A 22,912-nucleotide genomic window follows, 5' to 3' on the forward strand; every position below is an offset into this window, starting at 1 on the left:
GATATTATTAAGGGATTTATACTAGACATTTTTAATTCTGGAGGAACAACTTCTAGCCATCTGTCAAAAGAATCAAATATGTTAGCTGATTCCTATTGGTAAGCTATTCTTTGTTATAATTAAGGCTAAATTTTAGCTGAAAAAAATACCACATATTAGGGAATTACTATATTACCTGAACAACTATTTCTGAATCTTTGAGCACAAAAGTCCTAAATGTCTTTAAGCCTTTTTTTCCACCTTCAAAACATAATACCTTACTTATATTTGAACTCAGATATCTAATTACTAAAAACAACAACAACAACAACAACCAAACAACAACAACAAAATCCACCAAAGAAATGGACAGGGATAATAAAATACCCATAGAATTCTTGGAGGCCTAATTTTGTCTGCATTCATGTTGTTTGGAAACGTTTTCCTGTTCATAAATGACCAAAACATCCTAATTCTCCTCATGGTCACATTTTAAAAAAGAATGTCATTAAAAAATTTCTTCTGTCCTTAAAGACAGCTCAACTTAGTATTCACTATACTAAGAGCACTTTCTTCCTCAGTTTTTATGCGATATTTTTGCTCCCAATATCCACACTAGAATCTTTCAAGATTAAATGACTGTCAAACTGGGAAAAAAGTGGGGAGTAGAACTGCGCTAATTATTAGTAAGGTAATATTACTCAATTTCTTATATCACATTTTCCACTGAATGATAGAGAAAGTTTATTCTGGGCTCCCAAGGAAGGAGATATTGAAAAGGAACCGGAACCTTTTTTTTTTTTTTTGTATCTGTGAAATTAAAAAGTCCATGTAAGAAGGGTCTCCATAATCACTTGGTCCCTCTCCTCTGCCCTGTCACTCTGAGATAGGAAAACCAGCAAAGGAAAGGTCTTTATAGCTATGACTGCTACAATAATTCGGAAATTATTTGGCAGTTTCATATGCTTTGGTGATCTGTTTGGTTAAAAAACGGTTAGTAAATAAGAGACCCTAATTTGTGAAAGGTTTTCTTGAAAGAAATTTAGAAAATTCTAAGTCTCAAGACATTTTTGAAACATAAAATGCCAGGCAAACACTTTATACTTCATGATATACTCTGGATCTATAAAATATCTCCTGCAATTTAAACATCTTTGTCTGGTTGTTCCCTGAAACCCACAATTTTTAGGATTTGTTTCCATCTCATGAATTCAAGGAGAGGGGGAAATAATGAGCATCTTGATGGACAATTTTATTAAGGATAGGGGGTGACGGTAACAGGAAGAAAAAGAACCACTAGAAGGCAGTGTTTACTGGTCATGGAGGAGACTCAAAAGCAGAGGCTGATCAACAGAATCAAATATAGCAGAAATTAGGAACAAAAGGGAACTGATAAATGGTCAGTACGGAGAGCAATAAATTTCAGATTTAGGGCAGTAAAGAAAGAGAACTAGGGAACTGAAGCCATTAGTCAGACAGCTAAAGGAAGGGAAAAGACTGCAAGGTACCTAGAAGGAACAGTAGAAGCATTTCTTATTTTGTTTTAAATATTAGAAATAGAGATTTTATGAAAAATTTATGAAAAGAAAACTTGAAAATGACATATAGAACACATTAAGTGAGAGAGTGAGTTTCAGAGATAGTTGGGAGAATGGGCTTCACATTTCAAGTGGAAAATTTAGAAAGGAAAATCTCTTCCTCAAGACAAGTGTTTCTCAACCTATGGACCATAAAGAGTCTCCTTACTTGAGAATCATTTGGGAAATCTTGTTTAAAATACAGATTACTTGGGGGTGCCTGTCTGGCTCAGTTGGAGCAGCATGTAACTCTCAATCTTGGGGCTCTAAGTTCAAGCCCCACGTTGGGTGTAGAGATTACTTAAGAATAAAAAAAATTCTGAATAAAATAAAATACACATTCCTAGTCACTATCATGGAATTATGAAATCAGAATTTCTGAGGATAGATCCCAGGATCGCGAAATGATTCTTGTGCACTAATATAAAACCCACTGCTCTAGAAATTTGGGGAAAAAGGCTGAGAAATAGATTGAAATACAATGTAATACTAAGATGATGCTTGAAATACATAATGGAAGACATGCTGAAAGTTTCAATACTTGTGGACTAGAAGGTAAAACTGCTTCAAAGCAGGAGGCTAAGGTACTTGGTAAAGTGGAAAGGTTCTCATGACTGAGTGTGGAAAGCAGGCTTAGTCTGGATGGTGGAATACTGGGAGAGCTGACAGTTATATTTAAATATAAACCTAATGTAATTCAAATATAGTTTTTGGATCATGTGCTATTTCAGATCACCTCTGCCACTACTGTCCCCCAGCCCTGTCTAATCCTGACCCCAATATAGATTAGGACTACACATGGCAGTGTCAAATACCAAGGCCACAGCCATGAGGAATGTCATTACCATACTGGGCACAGAAGGCAAAAGGGACTATCATAGTGAAAGACATGCCAGATTTGGAGATGAAGAAATAGTTTCCAGTCCCAAGGATTGAGTGACATAGGCATACTAGGAGAAAAAATTAGTATGTATATATATATATATATATATATATATATATATGTAGAGAGAGAGAGAGAGAGAGAGAGAGAAAGACACACACACCCACCCATGAATTGCTAGAAGACAAGGTGAAAATAATATATACACATGTGTGTGTGCATACACACACAGAGATATACATAAAGACATAAGGCTTTGCAGTTGTCTTTTCAAAAAGGAAGTACAAGCCACAAATCTCTGTACTTTCCTTTTTGTCACCTATAGGAAGTATTTATTCAATAGAAATCAGAAAAACATTACAGCAATCTATTAATTAAATATAGCTGACTTGTCATTCCCTGGTTACTATGTTGGCTTTCTTATTTTATGTCTCTGACTTTAGGGGCATTATGCAAAAAAAAAAAAACAGTTTAACAATTTTCCTCCCCTGCTATTTCCCCAGCTTTCACTCTTGCTTATTATATTTAGGATAATAATCATAAGAGATCTCACCATAATACGCAGGTTTCTTTGCTTTATCATCTATGCATCAAAATGCAAACTTCCAAACAGCTAGCTTCGATGTCTTTTGACCTCTTCATTTACTTTGACTTCTTCAGAAACTCAGGAAATAAGTCAAATGCAAAGAAATCTCAATCATAAAAATATATGTCAGTGACCAAAGCAATGTGAACTTTTTGCATCTCAAAATTTGACGGTAAGGGATGCTAAAGGGAGTAATAGTCTTCGAGATATCTTAGGGTTTATATCTGGGTGTTTGGGGAGAGGGGAGAATTGGGCATAATTTGCTCAAATATGCATAGTTTGCTAATGGTGAAGACCTCCACTTTGAGACCCTGCATAATGGAAATTCAGAAATTGTTCAAAGCTGAGGACTTTATGAGAGTTTCATGAAGTTTTGTTTTCTCTTTATTCCTACATTAAAAACCAACCTCATCTTTCTCCCCTCCACACTCCCACCAGACCCCAGAAAACTAATATACCACTGAACTGCAATGTAAAGATTGCAGCTTTTTCCCTTATCTCCTCAGCTCTCACCAAGTTCTTATGTCCCAGGGCCATGACCGGGTCACTTAGTCTGTGCCATTCCCACCCCCCCCCTTTTTGTGGCAATAAAACATTTTCCCCCTTGGTTTGGAATTCCCTGCTCTATCATTTCTATAAGGTCTTTACTATTCCTCTCTTTAGTCAATTTTAGGGGGAAAAAGGGTTATTTCAGTTTGCTTATTTGTGGTTCCACATATTTGCCCTTCTTTGCTTCCTTTCTCTTTTCTCCAACCTACAAAGAGATTATTGGAGGAGGGTAACATTTTATTCATTGGTCTTACACTTTTACTTGAGACTAAATCAAGTCAAAATAAGGAGATTCTATTCGGAAAGGAAACCACCAATTGAGGCCTCCACATCCCAGAAATCTGACGTAGGCAAGGTGAATAAAAGATTCAGCTTTTAAATATTTTATAAATTTCATAAAGTTGTATCACTAACAATGCCAATATATGTAATTCAACATGTCAATATTGAGGTTCCTTTTTTTTAAGGCTGAGAACAATTTGTTAAAATGTTATTCACGTGAATCACTTCTTCCTCCACACCATTCTAGTGTGAAATCATATAGATGAGGTTCGAGGAATGCCCCATTTTTGATAGGGACAGGTGTCTGCCATCATGAAGAATACGATCTTTAGATGCCAAATATGTATAAAATTAAAGCACCGCGACTTTGAATAGTCGTATAACCTCAAGGTTAATATTTAGCTTTTCCCAAAGCAAGCAGGCCACTGCCCTGAACTACAGTTGCCTGGTGATCATTCCCTCACGGTGCATGCTTATTCCCTTTCCGAGAGTCTAGGGGCCCTTTGCATTCAAGAGAGGGTGCAAGTGAAATGCCAATCTAAAAAGGGAACTTAAAGGACAGAGTTGGGTGGGATCCAATATCTGCCAGAAACCAGATACCAATGAAATAGACGGCACTGCTAAAATAATAAGTCTACTAATAACGACAGCGATAATAGCTCACCAATTAATTATAATTCTGGAAGAAAGCTGGCCATTCGGCAAAAGGAGAATCTACAAACGAAAACCATGAGAAAAAAGCTAAATCTGGTCAGTTAGTGAGCGCAATATTTTCTTTTTTAAATTGAGGTATGCAGAATTCACTTCTTCCTGGAGCGGCGTCGAATGTTTTCGCTCCTGCAGTGCTAAATCCGGGAACAGTGCCCTGGCAGAATAAGGTTTTAGAGAGCGCCATTACAAAGTGAGAGAAGTGAGACTGCAACGCTTTAATTTTTCTAGCCTGTTGTCACTCTGAGGTAAAGGCCACTCCGCGAGTGGGCATCTCCTTTGGCAAAAGAAGCAAACGACAGGGCGGCGGGGTGGCAGGGCAGAGCGCTCTTGGGAAACCACGCGTCGTCGTGCTCTTTGGTCTCTCCTCGAGCCCCCGCCAAGAACAGGTACCAGAGCACCGCTAGACAAAACGGGCCACATTTAGAAATTGCCCCATAGTTTAGGGCCCGCACCACCCCACTGCCACCTCTTCTCTCTACCCCAACTCTGTCCCTTTGCCTTTTCGTGAGTTTGGCACGGCCCGGGCGCCTGGGTGGTGGTGGTGGAGGGGGGGCGCGCCTTTTCCGCAAGCCCGGTCCCGGGGTCCTTTCCCGCACCCGCGGCCCCGTCAAAGTCCTGTCCTAACCCAGCTTGCGGATGTCCGTCTCCTACCCCAGTGCTCAGAATCTGCAGAAGAGAGCACTTCGGAGGCGATGCGTCCTCTACTCACCGGCAAGTGGCCCAGATCCGTGACTTCCTTGTCCCTCCAACCCCCAGGTCCCGCCATGGCTTCGAGCCGATCAAAAGCGGGCGACTGAGTTAGGAACGCTCGGGAAGTCTGAGGTGGAATCGGACAAGAAGTTGAAAAGGGAGAGGAGGAGGGAGAGACGGGGAAAGGAATAGGGGACAGGGGCTTGTGGCTTGGGAGGTAGAGGAGGGGAAAGTGGAGGGAAAAGAGGAGTGGAGTGAAGTCGGAGTTTGAGAGGCGGGAAAGCAAGTTTGGCTAAGGCGAGAGAGGAGCCTGAGCGTCAGTCCTTGAGACCAAGAAGTTCAGAGGGGTGCTCCACCGGCGACAGCGCAGTGTCCGTCCCGGCAGGGTGCGCCTCTTTCAGGATGGGGAGGGGGGCGGTACAAGGAGGGGGCCCCCCGGGAGCAGCTCGAAGAGGATTGGTGCAGCGTCACGTCGCCAGGTGGGCAGCCGCGCGGCGGGGAGGCGGGCTGGGGGGGCCACTGGCCGAGGGAGGTGCTGAAGGACTATAACGGTTTCGGAGACTGCCCCTCGCGGCCTCCCCCGCCTGCACGCCCCCTCCCACATCCACCGCTGGGCCCGCCGCCCCCGCCGCCCCCGCCCCCGCTGGCTAGTGTTCCACAGGAAACTTTTTCGAGGCAGCTGCCAGCCCCGGAAAACCGGTCCTGCTCCGCGCCGCTCCCAGTCTGGGCCTCACAGCTCTGCCACAATCCAAACAGCCCGCGCCCTCATCTCTCCCTGAAACACTTGTGACTTTTCTAGTTGTCTTTTTTTCTCTTTCGGCTCCTCTGAGTTTATTGCTTCGTTTATTCAAACACCCATCAAGTTAGAAAAGGAAATGACTTGACACTGGGTTAGGGATCCGATATAGGCAACCCCTGTGCGGTTGGGGAGAGAGCACCAAGTGCGCCCCAGGGCTACCACAGTCCAGCCTTTGAAGCCACTGGATGAAGGCAGTGCGGCATGGACGCGGCCGCTGCGAAGTCCCCTCGAGGCGGGCCACATCTTTCTTGCCCCGAGCTAGTTGGTACCAGGCCAGGGCTGCTCAGTCAGAACCGCACCTGTTCACAGGTGCTGGGAGTTAAGAGAGACCGATTGAGTGAAGCCCCAGCTAATCCGGTTCCTAGGTTTGCAGTTTGCTGCATTTAAAGAGCACACAGAAAGTTCCTGCGAATTTCCCAATCTCCAGCACTCCGGCCGGGTTTCATTCATTCGCTCATTCGTTGCAAAATGTTTCTGGGCGCCCAGGCTCTTCGCCTCCGTTTTCCCCACAACGCGCAGGGGATCTGACATACGTTTTAAAAGAATCTGACAACGGGATTTAGCCTTAAGAAGCAAGGCGCCTCTTGAAGAGTTTATGGGAAAAGGATTCGGTGCGTAAAACTAACCGCATTCTAAGCTCTTGCACTGCAAAGAGCACTTTAGAAAAATGTCCCGGAGCTGCTTACTTTCCCTGGAGTTTACAGACTGCGTTTGCGCACCGGCACTCTGGGGTTGGAACAGTAATGTGGGGGGTTTGTTTCCTGTTTCTTTTTTAATTAAGAAATTTCTACCTCCTTTAGGAAGATTTACATGAATAAGTCTTCCTACCGACCTGAAACGCACCATTTTGACACACACTTCTAACTTTTGTCATTATTCTTTTATATTGGTGGATTTTGTTTCTTTCGTGTCTTTTTCAAGTTCCGAGTTTGACCTCTTTACATCCCTTAACCTCTGAGCCTCAGTGAGCTCTGTAATGGCCACAGCCTGTCTGAGGAACTGGCTTTCCCTAAATAAATTCTCTGTTAATGGGTGCGGAGAAAACCAGCTAACCCCCCAAAAGAAACTCGGGTGTTCTGGATCGAATTTTCATGTTAATTCAAATATGATGTGAACCATACAGAAATTGCATTTTCCAAGAATCCAAATCTTACAACTACACCGTACAAAATCTTGCCCTTCTAAAACACAGTTTAAGAATTCCTGGGTGATTAGAAAAACTATTTTAGTTGTTGCTAAATATGAGCCCAAAAGCAGCAATTTATGGCTACAGATGGGCAGGTGAGCTAGTTAATAGAAAGTTACACTTTTGTATACATATCTACTTTTCAGTAATCAAATACGGAGTTAAGAAATGTGACATTTAAAGGAGCTCTGAAGAAAATCCTTGCTAAAGGGAAGAAGTGTTCATAAGTTGACTTTTTTCTTTCTTTCTTGACAACGTGGTTTGCTGATGGTAGGGAGTGGGGAAATGCCCCATGGCCCCTGATGGCAGAGACTGTTTTAGCCTGTCTAAAGAGACAAGTCCAGACCAGGCAAAAGAATCCAGGCCACATCATTGGGATCTCTAGTTGCAAGGCTCCTTGGGAGGCTAGCAGCTTCAAGACTCCATAGGGATTAGCCACATCTCAGGGCAGGACCTCCATTTAGGGGGGCGCTGAATCTAGGTGTTTGACCAGAACATGACAGAGAACCTATATATTTTTTAAGCTATTATTATTTTCAAGGAAAAATGAGGCATGGAAGAGCATGGAAACTTTGCCTTGTAGGCCAGCATTATAGGGATTTTTGTGGCCAGCTTGGGTAAGGTCAGCCTAGTTAACAGACCAGAAAGCAAATAGGTGGCCCCTAAGCAGGAGGCTTAACCTTGAGAGGAACCTTGAAATAGGGCACTTGTTTTCCAACTCCAGGTCTTCGTTTCTCCTGACTCTATAACCATCACTTCCCCTTCCCCTTTCAAAATGTTATTTTTTTTCTCCTTTCTTTCTTGACCTCAAACTGCATAAAAGCAGACATAGTCCATTCAGGGTCTAGGAACTTGTCAGGTTGCGTTTTACCCAGAAATAATTTAGCTAACAACACGATCCATAGGCCCCATATTTATTACAGCTCTTTCTCCTCCAATCCATTCTGTTAATCTTAAGGCCCTGAGAGCTTTGTAACTTTTGATTGTTAGTATTTTTTAATAGCTAAAATGTATTGAATGCTTGCCATTTGTTCTGGACTAAGTGTTTTCTATATACTATCTCATTTAATTTTGTTGACTATTCTTCCAGGTTTTTAATTATCTCCATTTCTTTGGCAAGGAAATTGAGGCACAGAGAGATGAAGTAACTTTTCTAAAGCTTCACAGCTAGAAATTGGAGGAGGCTGGCTTCCAACTTAGGCCCTCTGACTCCAGAGCCCACTTGTCAATGACTGAAGGCCGGTGCATATTTTGAGGCTGTGTGAAGAGGAGCCAAATTCAAAAAAGCCTCAGGGCAAATGAGATCAGATGACATTAGCTAGACCCTTGAGCTATCCAGTTCCCCTTTCCCCCTTTCAGCCTTCAAGCCCTCCTAACAGAAATAACAAGGGCTTTTATAAAAATAAATGGAATTCAGATATAGCCCAAGAGTAGCTAGTGACCTGCCTGAGCTGAGATTACCAAGTGGGTCGCCTCACAGGGAAAAATCATGGATTTAAAGCTTAGGAAACTTCCAGAGGAAAAAAAGATCCCAGTGATTTTCAATGCTTGGAAAAATATTAAAATCCATACCTATTCCTTCAAGAGGGTTTTTTTGGCTGAGAACAAACTCTATTCAGTGAAGTCTTGAAGGAGGCTGTGTTTGTGAGCAATCGTGCTTAACAGACCTGAGGTGCTAAATGGCAAGGTTATAGCCATTTAGTTTAGTTGCTAGGTGTACTATAGACCTGGTGCCAAGGGTATGTTGCTTGATCCCCCAGAGGATCAGTGTGCATCTCTCCATTCTTTAGCCCTTGATAACACCTCCTCTCTGACCAACCAGTGATGCATTTTGGGAAAAACAACTCCAAAATCAATGCTTCATCTTTGTATACAAATAAGTGCATATTCATTTTTTTCATGTAAATCACTAGTCACCATGATCTGCAGAAAGTATATTTCAAGAACACGTGTGTATTATAAATTATATAGATTGAAAAGATTCTAGGTTGTATCCTTTTTTATTTATGCATTGATAATCAACAATACAGATGTTAATAGACACTTTAAAAATGAATCTCATAGAATGCTTTATTAACCATTTATTAGACATTTAAACATACAGAAAGGTCTGTCATTTATTGTTTTTTCTCTACTCAGACACCTCATGTATGAAAATGAATATCTTGCCAATTTTTGTTAAGACAAGGTTGCTATCTATAATTATTGGTCTTGGATGGGACTAGTGAAATAAGGTTATACAGCAATCTTCTTGAGAAAATACTTTCAAATACTTGTAATTGCAAGCACTGAAGATCCAACATCTCCCAGTATACTTGTGAAAGGCTAGGGCATCATATCTGAAAGAGTCCTAGGAAGTACATGTTGAGGGAGGAAACTTCTTTGGGAATCACTGGGTTAATGGACCTTCTTACAGTTTTCTTTCTTTTTTATGGAGACACCTCTGCAACTGTAGGATTTCTGCCACAATCCCCAACACTCTTGTGAACACTCCTTTTGATTTTTCCTATGTGCCACTCCTCTGGGGACAAAGCAACAGGCCACCTGATGTTTCTCAGGCTAAAGGTCATGAAATATGCCTTCTGACCATAGTTTGCAAAGCTTCTGTCACTTGTTATGGAATGCTCTTAAGCTCGGCATGATTTGAGCTATGCTTGTTTCTAAAATGAGGCCCGGAAATCTGATCCTAACTTAACATGGGTCTTGTTGCTATTGAAAACTGGAATGCTACTCTAAAAAAAGACAATTGTTTTATAAAGAGAACTTAAACAAGGAAATTAAACCCAAAACTCAGATAAATTTCTGAAGTTGGTCATGGTGCTTCCTTTTGTTTTTGTCTTTTCCCTCTTGGAGTCCATGTCATTCTCGTCCTAGAATTCCCAACCTAGAAACTTCAGGCTAGCCATTCTCACTCATTCAGAACAAACTCACACAAGAGCACATTTACTTTGATACTAATGAAATTTATGCTTCAGGACACCTCACTTGCACTTCCAAGGGCATAGAAATGGCCCTAATAATCCTGTATTGACGACTTTATATTCCTTTTTGAAGTGGGTTCCTCAAATTATAAAAGCTTCAGATCCAACAAAACTTGTTTCTGGCCCCAAATGCATAATGTATAATGAACATAGTTGAAGTTTTGTGTGTGTGTGTGTGTGTGTGTGTGTGTGTGTAATGTCCATATCACAGAGACTTGACAAAGAATTGCAACTAGCAATTCACAACTAGAAAGTGTATATTTTGAAAAGAGAAAACTCAAAGAAGGAAAAGAGGAATAACACTGAACTTTAAGAAATTATCCTTATACGCCGGAAGTAATGCATCACATAAGCAGATTTGGTATCCCTTTGATAGAGAATAAAAAGGAAAGAGGAAACAAAGAATATCTTTATGGAAGTATGTTACAGATTGATGATAGGAACTATATGGGCTATATTTTCCTAAATCTCGGTTATAGTAGTGCCACTGGGGCAGAAAGTAATAATGATAGAGACCATATTTTTAATGTTTTATATTACTATATACAAAAATTTATAAAGTTAATATACACTAATCTTAATCATTCAAAACATTTAAAGATGAATGCAGAAAAGGGTAACAGTATCTACCTTCTCCATCCAATCACACACTACCACCACCACCACTCATTCCTTCAACATGTTAACAATTTGGTGTATATCCTTCTCTAACATTCTCCATGACCATAAACTTTATGGAAACACATGTGCATACATACACACACACACACACACACACACACACATATACAGCTCTTTCCTCATTCTTTTGTTTTCTACTATTTGTTTAAACAAAACTGGGATTATACCGATATCCACAACTTTACAATTTAACAACATGTATCAGTGATATCTTCCCAGGTGAAATATGTAGATATAACTCATTCTAAAATTATTCCCTTAATTTTTTTCTCTAAAAGAAAAAGCAGAGTCTAAAAAAACAAAAAGCAGAGTCTAATAAGTTCTTGAATTGCCAAGCTGACAATTTCATTTATTAGAGGATAATATAAGCAATGAAAAATCTGCTACTGTTGATTTAATCTGAGGATTAGAGAAAAGCTAGTTGGGGAACTGGAAATTACAGTTATTTATTTTTGGAATATATATATATACGTTTCAAAAAGTGTGCTTCTTTTCATGGTTCAATTTTGTAGAAAACAACACATATGCACACACACAGAATCAAGAATGTTCTGAGAGAACTCTAGTTCAACAAAAATTTATTGCGATATAATACTTAAAGTTTGAAGAGGTGAGAGCTGCTAAAGTACAGATTGATGGAAAGTACACAGCTGTTGCACTTCAGGGCAAACCTCCAGGCTCAGAAAAATGACAGACTTAAAATAAAAATAAACTAATACACTAAATAATTTAAACTAATAAACTAAAACAGAATCCATCATATGTGATTTTGGCGGTCTTTGGAACATCATAGAAGCACCACAAGTTTGAAAAAGGGCAAAATTCCTATTTTCGAGGCAGGACAAAAAGATAGATTCCAGAAACTATAAACAGTAAACTTAATATTGGTTCTGGGGCAATTCTCACAGAATAGTATATAGAGAAGTCCAAGGAGATGATTCCTGGGAACAAGCAGGCATACATTAATAATGAGCCATGACAAACCAGCTCCTGTTCTATATTGAATGGTGTAATAATATCAAGCCTTCAATGTACCCCCTAACGAACCAGGCATCTTGTTAACAAGACTGTGTCATCTCCTTCCAGAATGAAACAGGGCTGGCCCTGTATGGCTAATGGGATACAGAGGACATGATAATGCATGGCTTATAAAGCTAGGTTACAAAATACACTAAAACTTCTAGCTAGTTCTCTCAGATTGCTTGATATATGATGAGCCATTTGCCAAGCTTTGAGGACAATGAAGCAGCCCTGTGATGAGACTACGTGGAGGAGAACTGAGTCAGACTTGTGGTCAACAGCCAATACCATCTTGCCAATCATGTGATAAGCCACTTTGAAAGTGGATTTCCTAACCTCAATCAAACCTTCAGATGATAGCAATCTCAGGCAACATCTAACTGAAGCTTCATAACAGACTCTGAGCTAAGCTACTCTCAAATTCCTAACCCATATAAAATATGAGAGATAAGAAAAGATACTTGTTTTAAGCCACTGCCTTTTGGGATAAATTGTTACAAATCGATAAATGACTAATGATATGATTTTCTCAACAAGTAGACCAGGATTCTATATAGCCACTATATTTTTTATTTCTACAAAGGACCTTATAATATCCCCTTAGACAAAATAGAAAAATATGGCATGGATAAAGTTCAGATAGGCATATTCATGACCAGTGCAACAAAACAGTTGACTAATGAATCAATAGCAAATTGAAATGAACATTTTTAACAGGCTGAGCATGATCAAATGTATATAGCTGTAGTGCTGTCCAATAGAACTTTCTGTGGTGGTGAAAAGTTCTGTATCCGCAGTGTCCAATATGATAGCATAAGCAACCTGTGGCTGAGTACTTGAGACCTGGCTACTACAACTCAGGAACTGAATTAAATGTATTTAATTTTAATTAAGGTTAATTTAAATGTATATAGACCCATGTGGCTAGTGGTCACTGTATTAACAGTAAAACTCTCTCTAATTTAAGAAATTAGGTTTGTTAAAATTTAGATGAAAAGAATAAACAGACTCTTAAAGATAGAAATTCTAGAAGGAATGTAGTACAGATTTTCTGTCCTTGGCCTGGTGTTTAACTTATTAATCAATGTTTTAGGTGAAAATATGAAAGACATACATGCAACTTTTGTTGGTGAACTCAAAGTGGGAAGAATTTAAAATAGGTTAACAGCATTTTTCCTAGTTCTGGCACTTCAAGATCAGAGCAGGAGGGAGTAGAGCTAGGGAAGTGTTTGGGCTGAGACATAAGGTAGTCTTTAGGGCTAGTTCAAAGGAAAGGTCCCAAGGCCAGAACAGGGTGAGGAGACAAGCAATAAATTGGGCATAGATTTGGGAGGCAGTGAAGCAGACAGACAGAGAAGATAAAGCTGGACATGAGACTGGAGCTGACAGGAATGATGAATAAGCAGAGGGTTAGAAAAGGGAGGCAGGGGGAAGACTGAAATGGAGCAAAGGATAAGCACAAATGAGAGCCAGTTCTTGCTGGCTTTGAGCTGCCTTGCTCTTCCTTCTGTTTTTGCTTATGGAATTTTGCATTCTCCTTGGGCATGGGCTAGAACATTAAAGTATCAGGTCCATTCTGTAGAGAATTATACTGTGCAAGAGCCTAGAAATATTGGCCTAAGCCAATCAGATGATATTTAACAGATGTAAGTATAAAACTTTGTAAGTTTTTAAAAAACAAGCAATCAATTCCATAAGCACAAGAAGAAACTTAACATTCAAAGGTAACGTTAATCTGGTATTTCAGTGAAACCAGAATGACTAGTGGAATATCTAAATCAAAACCAATTTTTAAATTGCACCCCATATCTGATAAAGGCATCTGAAAAGGTGTGGTTATTTTGGCGTATTATATTTTAAACAAATCAAATATTCTCCAAACTAAGGAAAGTAGAATAGTGAATAATTTAGAAATCATGATATTTGGAAAGGTTGAGGGACTGATGATGTATAATTTTTTGAGGACAAGGTTTATGGAAATGGAATAGCTATCTTCACATATTTTTAACAGGAAGCCATAAAGAAGAAGGACCAATGGATAGAGGTTCTAAAAAGGTAAGACTAATAGTAATCTAAGGGTGAACATTCTACCAATCATCACTGTAAATAATTAGCTGCTTTAGGGATGCCTGGGTGGCTCAGTGGTTGAGCATCTGCTATCCTCTCAGGTCGTAATCCCAGGGTCCTGGGATCGAGTCCCACATCAGGCTCCCTGCAGGGAGTCTGCTTCTCTCTCTGCTTTTGTCTCTGCCTCTCTCTGTGTCTCTCATGAATGGACAAATAAAATCTTTTTGAAAAAAATGAAAAACAATAATTAGTTGCTTTATATATATATTTTTTAATTAGTTGCTTTATAAATTAGAGAGGTCTCTCTAACGGGAAATATTTCAAGCCAAAACTAGATGATCATCTTCCCCGGATTTGCACAAAGAACTCATGGATTAGAAAATAGATTGAACTACAGCAACTCTAAATCCTTTCCAATTCTGAGAAACTGTACAACTACTATTCTTTTCCTCTATGTGTTGTGGTCTCTGGCTATTTACACAGAAGACATTGCTATTCTGTTTCCAAGTTAGGGACATGTACTATCCTTAAGTCACACCCATGAAACTACATTTTATATAAAGTCACAGAACAAATGCTACACTTGGGTAGAACCCAAAAACATAACTAGCTATTTTTATATGTGGAGCAAGTGCCAAGCAATGCAAACACTGCCACCACTCCTTCCCTCTCCTTTTAACCCCATCCGGATCCTAGGCATTACCAAGCAAAGTGCATTCTCATCACAATCTACAAATAACTACTTCTATCTTTTCTGCTTTTCTCTTTGTGGTATTGGAACAATAAAGAAGGTCTTTCAGGGTAGGTAGTGTGTGTGTGTGTGTGTGTGTGTGTGTGTGTGTGTGTGTGTTGCAGAGGTAGTTATCATCTCAGGGAATATGGAACATAAGTTATAGAACATATTCAATTATTCTTCTTATAGTGCTTCCAAGGGAAATCTATGAAAGAGAGTGGTGCTTGCTCTACATAATATACATTTTTCACCAAGGAGGATGCTGAAAGCATAATAATGGTATTCATTAAGATATTTTCCATTTATTGGATGTCTAAAAGATTACAATAGTCATACATACTTGCTCTAACAAGTTACATTACAAAGTAGCATGTAAAGGAAAAGCTAGCAATTGCCTCTCCCTCCACTTCATAACATTGAGATAATCAATGTTAACAGTTTTTATCTCTTTGTATCTTTATATTTACTCATGTAAATACATGCAAACATACCCAGACATAATATATTTTCCTCTTTTTAAAATAAGATAGATTATACTATACAAATTGCTTTACTTAATATGTTATAGATATCAAAACATATAAATGTAACTTCATGTTTTAAGAACTGTGAGAAAAGGGGATCCCTGGGTGGCGCAGCGATTTAGCACCTGCCTTTGGCCCAGGGTGCGATCCTGGAGACCCGGGATCGAATCCCACATCGGGCTCCCGGTGCATGGAGCCTGCTTCTCCCTCTGCCTGTGTCTCTGCCTCTCTCTCTCTCTGTGTGACTATCATAAATAAATTAAAAAATTAAAAAAAAGAACTGTGAGAAAAGACTGATACGTTTGATCAGATAAAAACTAAAGCATTTAATGGATCTAGAAAAATATTTGCAACACATATCACCAACAAATGGTTAATAACACTAATAAGTGTTAATAGTAACACTAATAAGCTCCTACAAACTGATAGAGAAAAAGAAATTCTCCAGTGGAAAATGGGCAAAAGCTATGAATAGGCAATTCACAGAGGAAGATATGCAAGTAACTCATAAGTATATGAAAACTTACTCAAAGGAAAAAAATAACTTACTCAACTTCATAGTAATCAAGAAAAAGTAAAAGAAATAAAAAGCATATTTCACTAAATTATTAAAGTAATAGAAACCTAATGATAAAAGTAGGGTAAAAATAAGACCATGTAGAGTTATATAAAGAAAAGTGTTGTGATGAGTACTAATATATGGAAGTGTCAAATCACTATATTGTACACCTGAAGCTAATATTACACTGTACATTAACTAACTGGAATTTCAGTAAAAACTTTAAAAAATAAAAAAATAAAAAACACTTATTCTCCCCCAAAGAAAGACATAACAGTACCACCTTCACCTGCAGTCTCACTTCCCATGAGTTAACCATATTTACCACACAATTCTCCATGCTCTTACAACCATAAATAAGCCCATAACAAAGATTTAAAAATAAAAGTGGGAACTTCTAAATATAATAACTTTCAACCTGCTTTTTGCATTTAACAATTTTTATGGACATCTTCCTGGTCAATGTGCAAAGATCCAACCAATTGTTTTAAATGGCTACACAATATTTCATAGGATATCAAAATTTATTCAACCTGTTGGTGGACTCTCAAGTAGTTTCCAGATTTTATTTCTTTATAAAAAATTCTTCAAAAATATCATAGATATATCCTATGTGCTGATGCCTTAGATTATCTAGTATAGATCTCCAAAACTGAAACCTCTGTCTCAAAGGGTATGTGCATTTTAAATATTTAATAGCTGTGGCAACATTAATTTCCAAATGTTTGGTAGCAAACACATTCCCAGCAGCAGTTTACAAGGGTTCTCATATTTCCACACATTTGCTCCAATAGATGATGCCAATAATTTTTTTCCTCTATCTTTTTTTGTTTTTTAAAATAGCAATGGATATTTATGCAGCTTGGTTCATAAAGAACTATAATCCTACCAGTGTTTACGCAGATCAACAATTTTTCAGATTTTAAAAGAAATACAATACATGGATATATACCTCATATGCAATGAAAGGTGTATGTTTTTCAACTCTATGTGCCTAAATTATTCTACAGCCTCTTGGATTTTTTTTAGTTAAGATTTTACAATTTTACAGATGTTTAGGTTCATAGCAAAATTAAGAGAAAGTTACACATATTTCCCAGACATACCCAGTCCTCACACATGCATAGTCTCCCTCATTATCAACATTCCCCACTAAAGTGGTACATTTGTTATAACTAATGAACCCAAATTGACAAATCATAATTGCCCAAAGTCCAAAGTTTACATTGGGATTCTTTGTTGGTGCTGTACATTTTATGGGTTTGGGCAAATATGTAATGAGATGTATCCATCATCATGGTATTACATAGAGTATTTTTGCTGCCTTAAATATCTTATGTAGTCCACCCATCCTCCCTCCAAACCGCCCAACAACCATTCATCTTTTTACTGTCTACAAAATTTTAACATTTCAGCATGTCATGTGATTGGAATTATCTGGTATTCAGTCTTCACAGATTGGCTTTTTTTCACTTAGTAATGTGCATTTAAGATTCTCCTATGTCTTTTCAAAGCTTGATAGACCATTTATTTTTAGTGCTGAATAATATTCCACTGTCTGGAGAGACCACAGTTTATTTATGCATTTACCTACTGAAGGAAATCTTGGTTGCTTCCAAGTTTTAGAAATTATAAATGAAGTTGCTTTAAACATCTGTGTGAAGATTTTTGTATAGACATAAGTTTTTAACTCATTTGAGTAAATAACAAAGTGTATGATTGCTGGATAGTGTGATCAGCGTATGTTTAATTTTGTAATAAACCACCAAACTGTTTTACAAGGTGACTGTACCATTTTGCATTCCCACCAGCAGTGAATGGATATTCCTATTGCTCTATATCCTCACTAGCATTTGGTGTCAACGTTCTGGATTTTGGCTAATAGGTATGCAGTGATAGCTCAATGTTTTAATTTACATTTATCTGATGACATATAATGTGGATCATCTTCTTTTTAAAAAAGATTTATTTATTTATTTTGAGAGAGAGAAAGTGAGCAGGGGGAGGCACAGAGAGAGAGGGAAAGGGAGAGAGAGAATCTCAAGCAGACTCCCTGCTGAGCATGGAGCCCAAAATGTAGCTTGATTACACAACCCTAAGATCATGCCCTGAGCTGAAATCAAGAGTTGGGAGCTCAACTGGCTGAGTCACACAGATGCCCCAAAGGTCATCTTCTTATAAGCTTATTTGCCATCAGTGTACCTCTTTAGGTCAGATGTCCATTAAAGTCTTTGGTTCACTTTTTAATTAGGTTGCTAATTATTGAGTTTTAAGTGTTTCTTGTATGTTTTGGATAATAGTTCTTTTTTCTCAAGTTTTTATTTCTTTAAATTACAGTCAGTTAACATAAAATGTGATATTAATTTCAAGTGTAGAATTTACTGATTCAACATTTACATGCAACCTCCAGTGCTCACCACAAGTGCCTCCTTAACCTCCATCATCGATTTAACCCATCCCTGCACCCACCTCCCCTCTGATAACCATCAGTGTGTTCTCTATAGTTAAGAGCCTGTTTCTTTGTTTTCCTCTTTTTCACCCCATGTTCATTTGTTTTTTTCTTAAATTCCACATATGAGTAAAATCATATGGTGTTTGTCTTTCTCTGTCTGACTGATTTCACTTAGCATAATACTCTCTAGCTCCATCCGTGTCATTGCAAATGGCAAGATCTCATTCTTTTTATGGCTGAGTAATATTCCAATATTCTACTTCTTCTTTATCCATTCATCAGTGGGTGGACATTTGGGCTCTTTCCATAAGTTGACTATTGTTGATAATGCTGTTATAAAAATTGGGCTTCATGGGCCCCTTGAAATTGGTATTCCTCTTGGATAATAGTTCTTTATCAGATGTGTTTTTATAAATATTTTCTCCCATTCTGTGACTTATCCTCTCATTCTCTTAGCATTGTCATTTACAGAAGTTTTTAATTTTAATGAAGTCCAATTTATCAATTATTTATCTCATAGATTCTGCTTTTGGTCTTGTATCTAAAAAATCATCACCACTCTCAAGATCTTCTGGATATTCTTTTCTGTTGTCTTCTAGAAGTGTTAGAGTTTTGCATTTTATATGTAGGTCTGATCTATTTTGAGTTACTTTTTTGTAACAGGTATAAAGTTTTTATCTAGATTTATTTTTTTGTATGTGGAGGTCCAGTTACTCCAACACTATTTGTTGAAATGACTATATTTGCTCCATTGTAGTGCTTTTGCTCCTTTATCAAAGATCAGTTAACTATATTTATGTAGGTCTATTTTCAGCTTTATATTCTGTTCCCTTGATTTATTTGTTTGCTTTTTCACTAATATCAGACTGCCTTAATTACTGTAGCTTTATATTACATCTCATAATCTGGCAGTGTCAGTCCTCCAATTTTGTTCCTCTCCTTCAATACTGGGCTGGTTATTGTGTTTTGTTTTGTTTTGCTTTGCTTTGCTTTTCCATGTAAATGTTAGTTTGCCAATGTTTACAAAATATCCAACTAGGATTTTTGACTGGGATTGCATTGAATCTGTAGGTCAAGTTGGAAAGAACTGACCTCTTAACAATATTGAGTCTTCTTGTCAATGAACATGGCATATCTCTCCATTTATTAGTTCTTTTTTATTTTATTCATCAGATTTATGTAGTTTTCCTAATGTAAATCTTGTGCATATTTTGTTAGATTTATACCTAAGTATTTCATTTTGGAAGGTCCTAATGAAAGTTATATTGTTTTAAATTTCAAATTCTCCTTGTTTATTGCTGGTATATAGGAAAGCAATTAACTTTTTTAAAGAAGATTTCATTTATTTGAGAGGGAGAACAGGAAGAGAGTAAGAGAGAGAAGCTAATTCCCTGCTGATCAGAGAGCCTAATGCAGGGCTCAATCCCAGGACTCTGAGATCATGACTTTTGCTGAAGGCAGATGCTTAATAGGATGAGCCACCCAGGCACCCCTGCAATTGACTTTTGTATATTAACCATGTGTCCTGCATCTTGACTATAATAACTTATTATTTCCAGGAGTTTTTCTGTTGATTATTTCAGAATTTTGGCTTAGACAATCATTTCTTTTTTTTTTTATTTATGATAGTCACAGAGAGAGAGAGAGAGAGAGAGAGAGGCAGAGACACAGGCAGAGGGAGAAGCAGGCTCCATGCACCGGGAGCCTGATGTGAGATTCGATCCTGGGTCTCCAGGATCGTGCCCTGGGCCAAAGGCAGGTGCCAAACCGCTGCACCACCCAGGGATCCCTAGACAATCATTTCATCTGCAAACAAAGACAGTTTTATTTTTTTCCTTTTTAATCTATATACCCCTTATTTCTTTTTCTTGTCTTATTGCAATAGCTAGGACTTCTGGTATTATGTTGAAAGTGAGTAGTAAGAGGGGACATCCTTGACTTGTCCTGATTTTCATGGGAAAGCTTCTAGTTTCTCACCATAAGGTATAATGTTAGCTATAGTTTTTTGTAGATACTCTTTAAAAAATTTTTTAATTTAAATTCAATTTGCCAACATATATTATAACACCCAGGGTTCATCCCATCAACTGCCCTCCTTAGTGCCTGTCACCCAGTTACCCCATCCCCCACCCACCTCCCCTTCTGCAATCCTTTGTTTGTTTCCCAGAGTTAGGAGTCTCTCATGGTTTGTCTCCCTCTCTAATTTTCCCCACTAAGTTCCCTTCCTTTCCCTTATAATCTCTTTCACTATGTCTTGTATTCCCCATATGAGTGAAACCATATGATGATTGTCTTTCTCCAATTGATTTATTTCACTCAACCTAATACCCTCCAGTTCTTTCCATGTCAAAGCTAATGGTGGGCATTCTTCCTTTCTGATGGCTAAGTAATATTCCATTGTATATATACACCACATCTTCTTTATCCATTCACCTGTCGAAGGACATCGTGATTTTTGTATATATTCCTTATCAAATTAAGGAAGTTCCCATCTATTTATAGTTTACTGAGAGTTTTTATCATGGATGGGTATTGAATTTTGTTGATTTGTTAAGTATGGTGATAACTTTTTAGATACAATACTTTTTCTCCAACTATTAATATTTTCATGTGTTTCTTCTTTTTTTGTCCCCTCCATCCAGCTTAGTTGCAACAGAATGGGTAGAGTGGGCTGGAGTTGGATATTTCACTTTCCTTAGGTCATTTAAGGTCTGATTATACTCTGACAGGTTACAGTCTGATTGACCTGTTCCCAGGGGGAGCCTTGTTAAGAAAAAAACAGAATACTTTGGTGTATCTCAAAGTGGTTCCTTTACCTATCCCCCTGATGGAAGCACAAGCAGATTTTACCCCAATATTTATTGTGAAAAACCAGTTCAAGTTCTTGGAAGTAAGTTTCACAATATCATGGGGTCCCGCTACAACAGGATACCACTGAAGTGCTTAACTTTCAGATTTTCTCACTGTGCCTCCGACAACTCTTCATTTAAAGTTTGGGTTTTCCTATCTTGGCACTGGTACCCACAGCAGTTTCTGCTTGTGAGTCTCTGTTTTTATAAACTGCAACTCTTTTTTACCTGTGTGTCTCCCCAGTGTTGGGGGCAGCAATTGCCCTATGCCCTCCACTCTCTTATGGATTCAAGAAGAGTTGTTGAGTTTTTAGTCTGTTCAGCTTTTTACTTGTTAGGAGAGAGTGGCTGCTTCCAAGCTCCTTACATATGGAACATTGTATTAAATCTATTGATCTTTTTATTTCGAGTATAAATTCATGGAAGGGGATGATAATGATGGGAAAACGTATTTAAATATAGTGAAGTATTATACTGAGGCCTATCACTCATTTAACATGCAAAATTCTTGGTTTCAGCTTGCTTCTTAGTGTCTGACATTATCTTATCTGGTAGGTTGATAAAAAGTCTTTCAACTAACACTGAAACATTTCAACATTTAGTTGCAAATGTTCCAACTAAAATTTAGAGTCAATATGTTTGCATACCATCTGACCAAAATAGCATGATAATCACTTAATTAAGGATTTAGACTATCAATGTAGTAGTATGCTTGTATGGAGACCGTTGTGGTGATTAGAAACTTTATTTTATTTTTTTAGGAATTCTCTGCTTTTTTCCTAAGTTACCTGATTTGTTAGTATATAATTGTTGATAGTAATCTGTTATCACACTATATAATTCTATGGTGTCTGTTGTATTGTTTTTTTTTTCTTTTTTTAAAATTTTCATTTATTTATGATAGTCAGAGAGAGAGAGAGAGAGAGAGGCAGAGAGAGAAGCAGGCTCCATGCACCGGGAGCCCGACGTGGGATTCAATCCCGGGTCTCCAGGATCGCGCCCTGGGCCAAAGGCAGGCGCCAAACCGCTGCGCCACCCAGGGATCCCTGTTGTGTTGTTTTCTATTTCTCATTTGGTATTTGAGTCTTTTCTACTTTTTCAGTTAATGTAGTTAATGCCTTGCCAGTTTGTTTGTTTGTTTGTTTGTTTGTTTGTTTGTTTGTTTGTTTGGAAAAACTGATTATTACTACCAACGTTATGTTATTGCTTGTTTTGGAGCTCCATTTTATTTGTTTCTGATTTTTCTTTGTTATTTCCTTCCTCTACTAAATTTCAGTTAATTATGTTCTTTTTCTAGTTCCTCCAGGTGTGATGTTAAGTCATTTATTTAAACTTTTTTTCTTAATACAAGCACTTATAGCATAAAATTCATTCTAACATCTGCTTTTGCTGCATCCCATAGGACTTGGAGTATTGTTTTTGTTTTGGGACATAGTTTGATTTGCCGTTTGATTTCTCATCTGGCCCATTTCTTGTGCAATGATGAATTGTTTAATATTTACATATTAAATATTTAATATTTACATTATAGATTTTCCACCTTTGTTTTATTGTTGATCTTCATTTTTAAATTTAATTTATTTTTTATATACTTTTTTATTGGAGTTCGATTTGCCAATATATAGCATAACACCCAGGGCTCATCCCGTCAAGTGCCCCCCTCAGTGCCCATCACCGAGTCACCCCATCCCCCCACCCTCCTCCCTTTCCACTACCCCTTGTTCATTTCCCAGAGTTAGGAGTCTCTCATGTTCTGTCACCCTAACTGATATTTCCCACTCATTTTCTCTCCTTTCCCCTTTAT

At 38.2% G+C, this 22,912-nt stretch overlaps 1 protein-coding gene across 2 annotated transcripts in view; it reads right to left on the bottom strand.

Moving 5' to 3' along the window:
* NRK (Nik related kinase) overlaps positions 1-5,728 on the bottom strand; it is a 138,998-nt gene extending 133,270 nt beyond the window's left edge. For both annotated transcript variants that reach the window (XM_077887729.1, XM_077887728.1), the window contains exon 1: positions 5,277-5,728. In XM_077887729.1, the coding sequence (XP_077743855.1) occupies positions 5,277-5,333 (57 nt within the window). In that variant the 5' untranslated portion in view covers positions 5,334-5,728. The remainder of the gene's footprint in view (positions 1-5,276) is intronic.
* Between the last annotated feature and the right edge of the window lie 17,184 nt (positions 5,729-22,912).

This window comes from Canis aureus, chromosome X (genome assembly GCF_053574225.1).
Source record: "Canis aureus isolate CA01 chromosome X, VMU_Caureus_v.1.0, whole genome shotgun sequence".
Taxonomy (NCBI): Eukaryota; Metazoa; Chordata; class Mammalia; order Carnivora; family Canidae; genus Canis; species Canis aureus.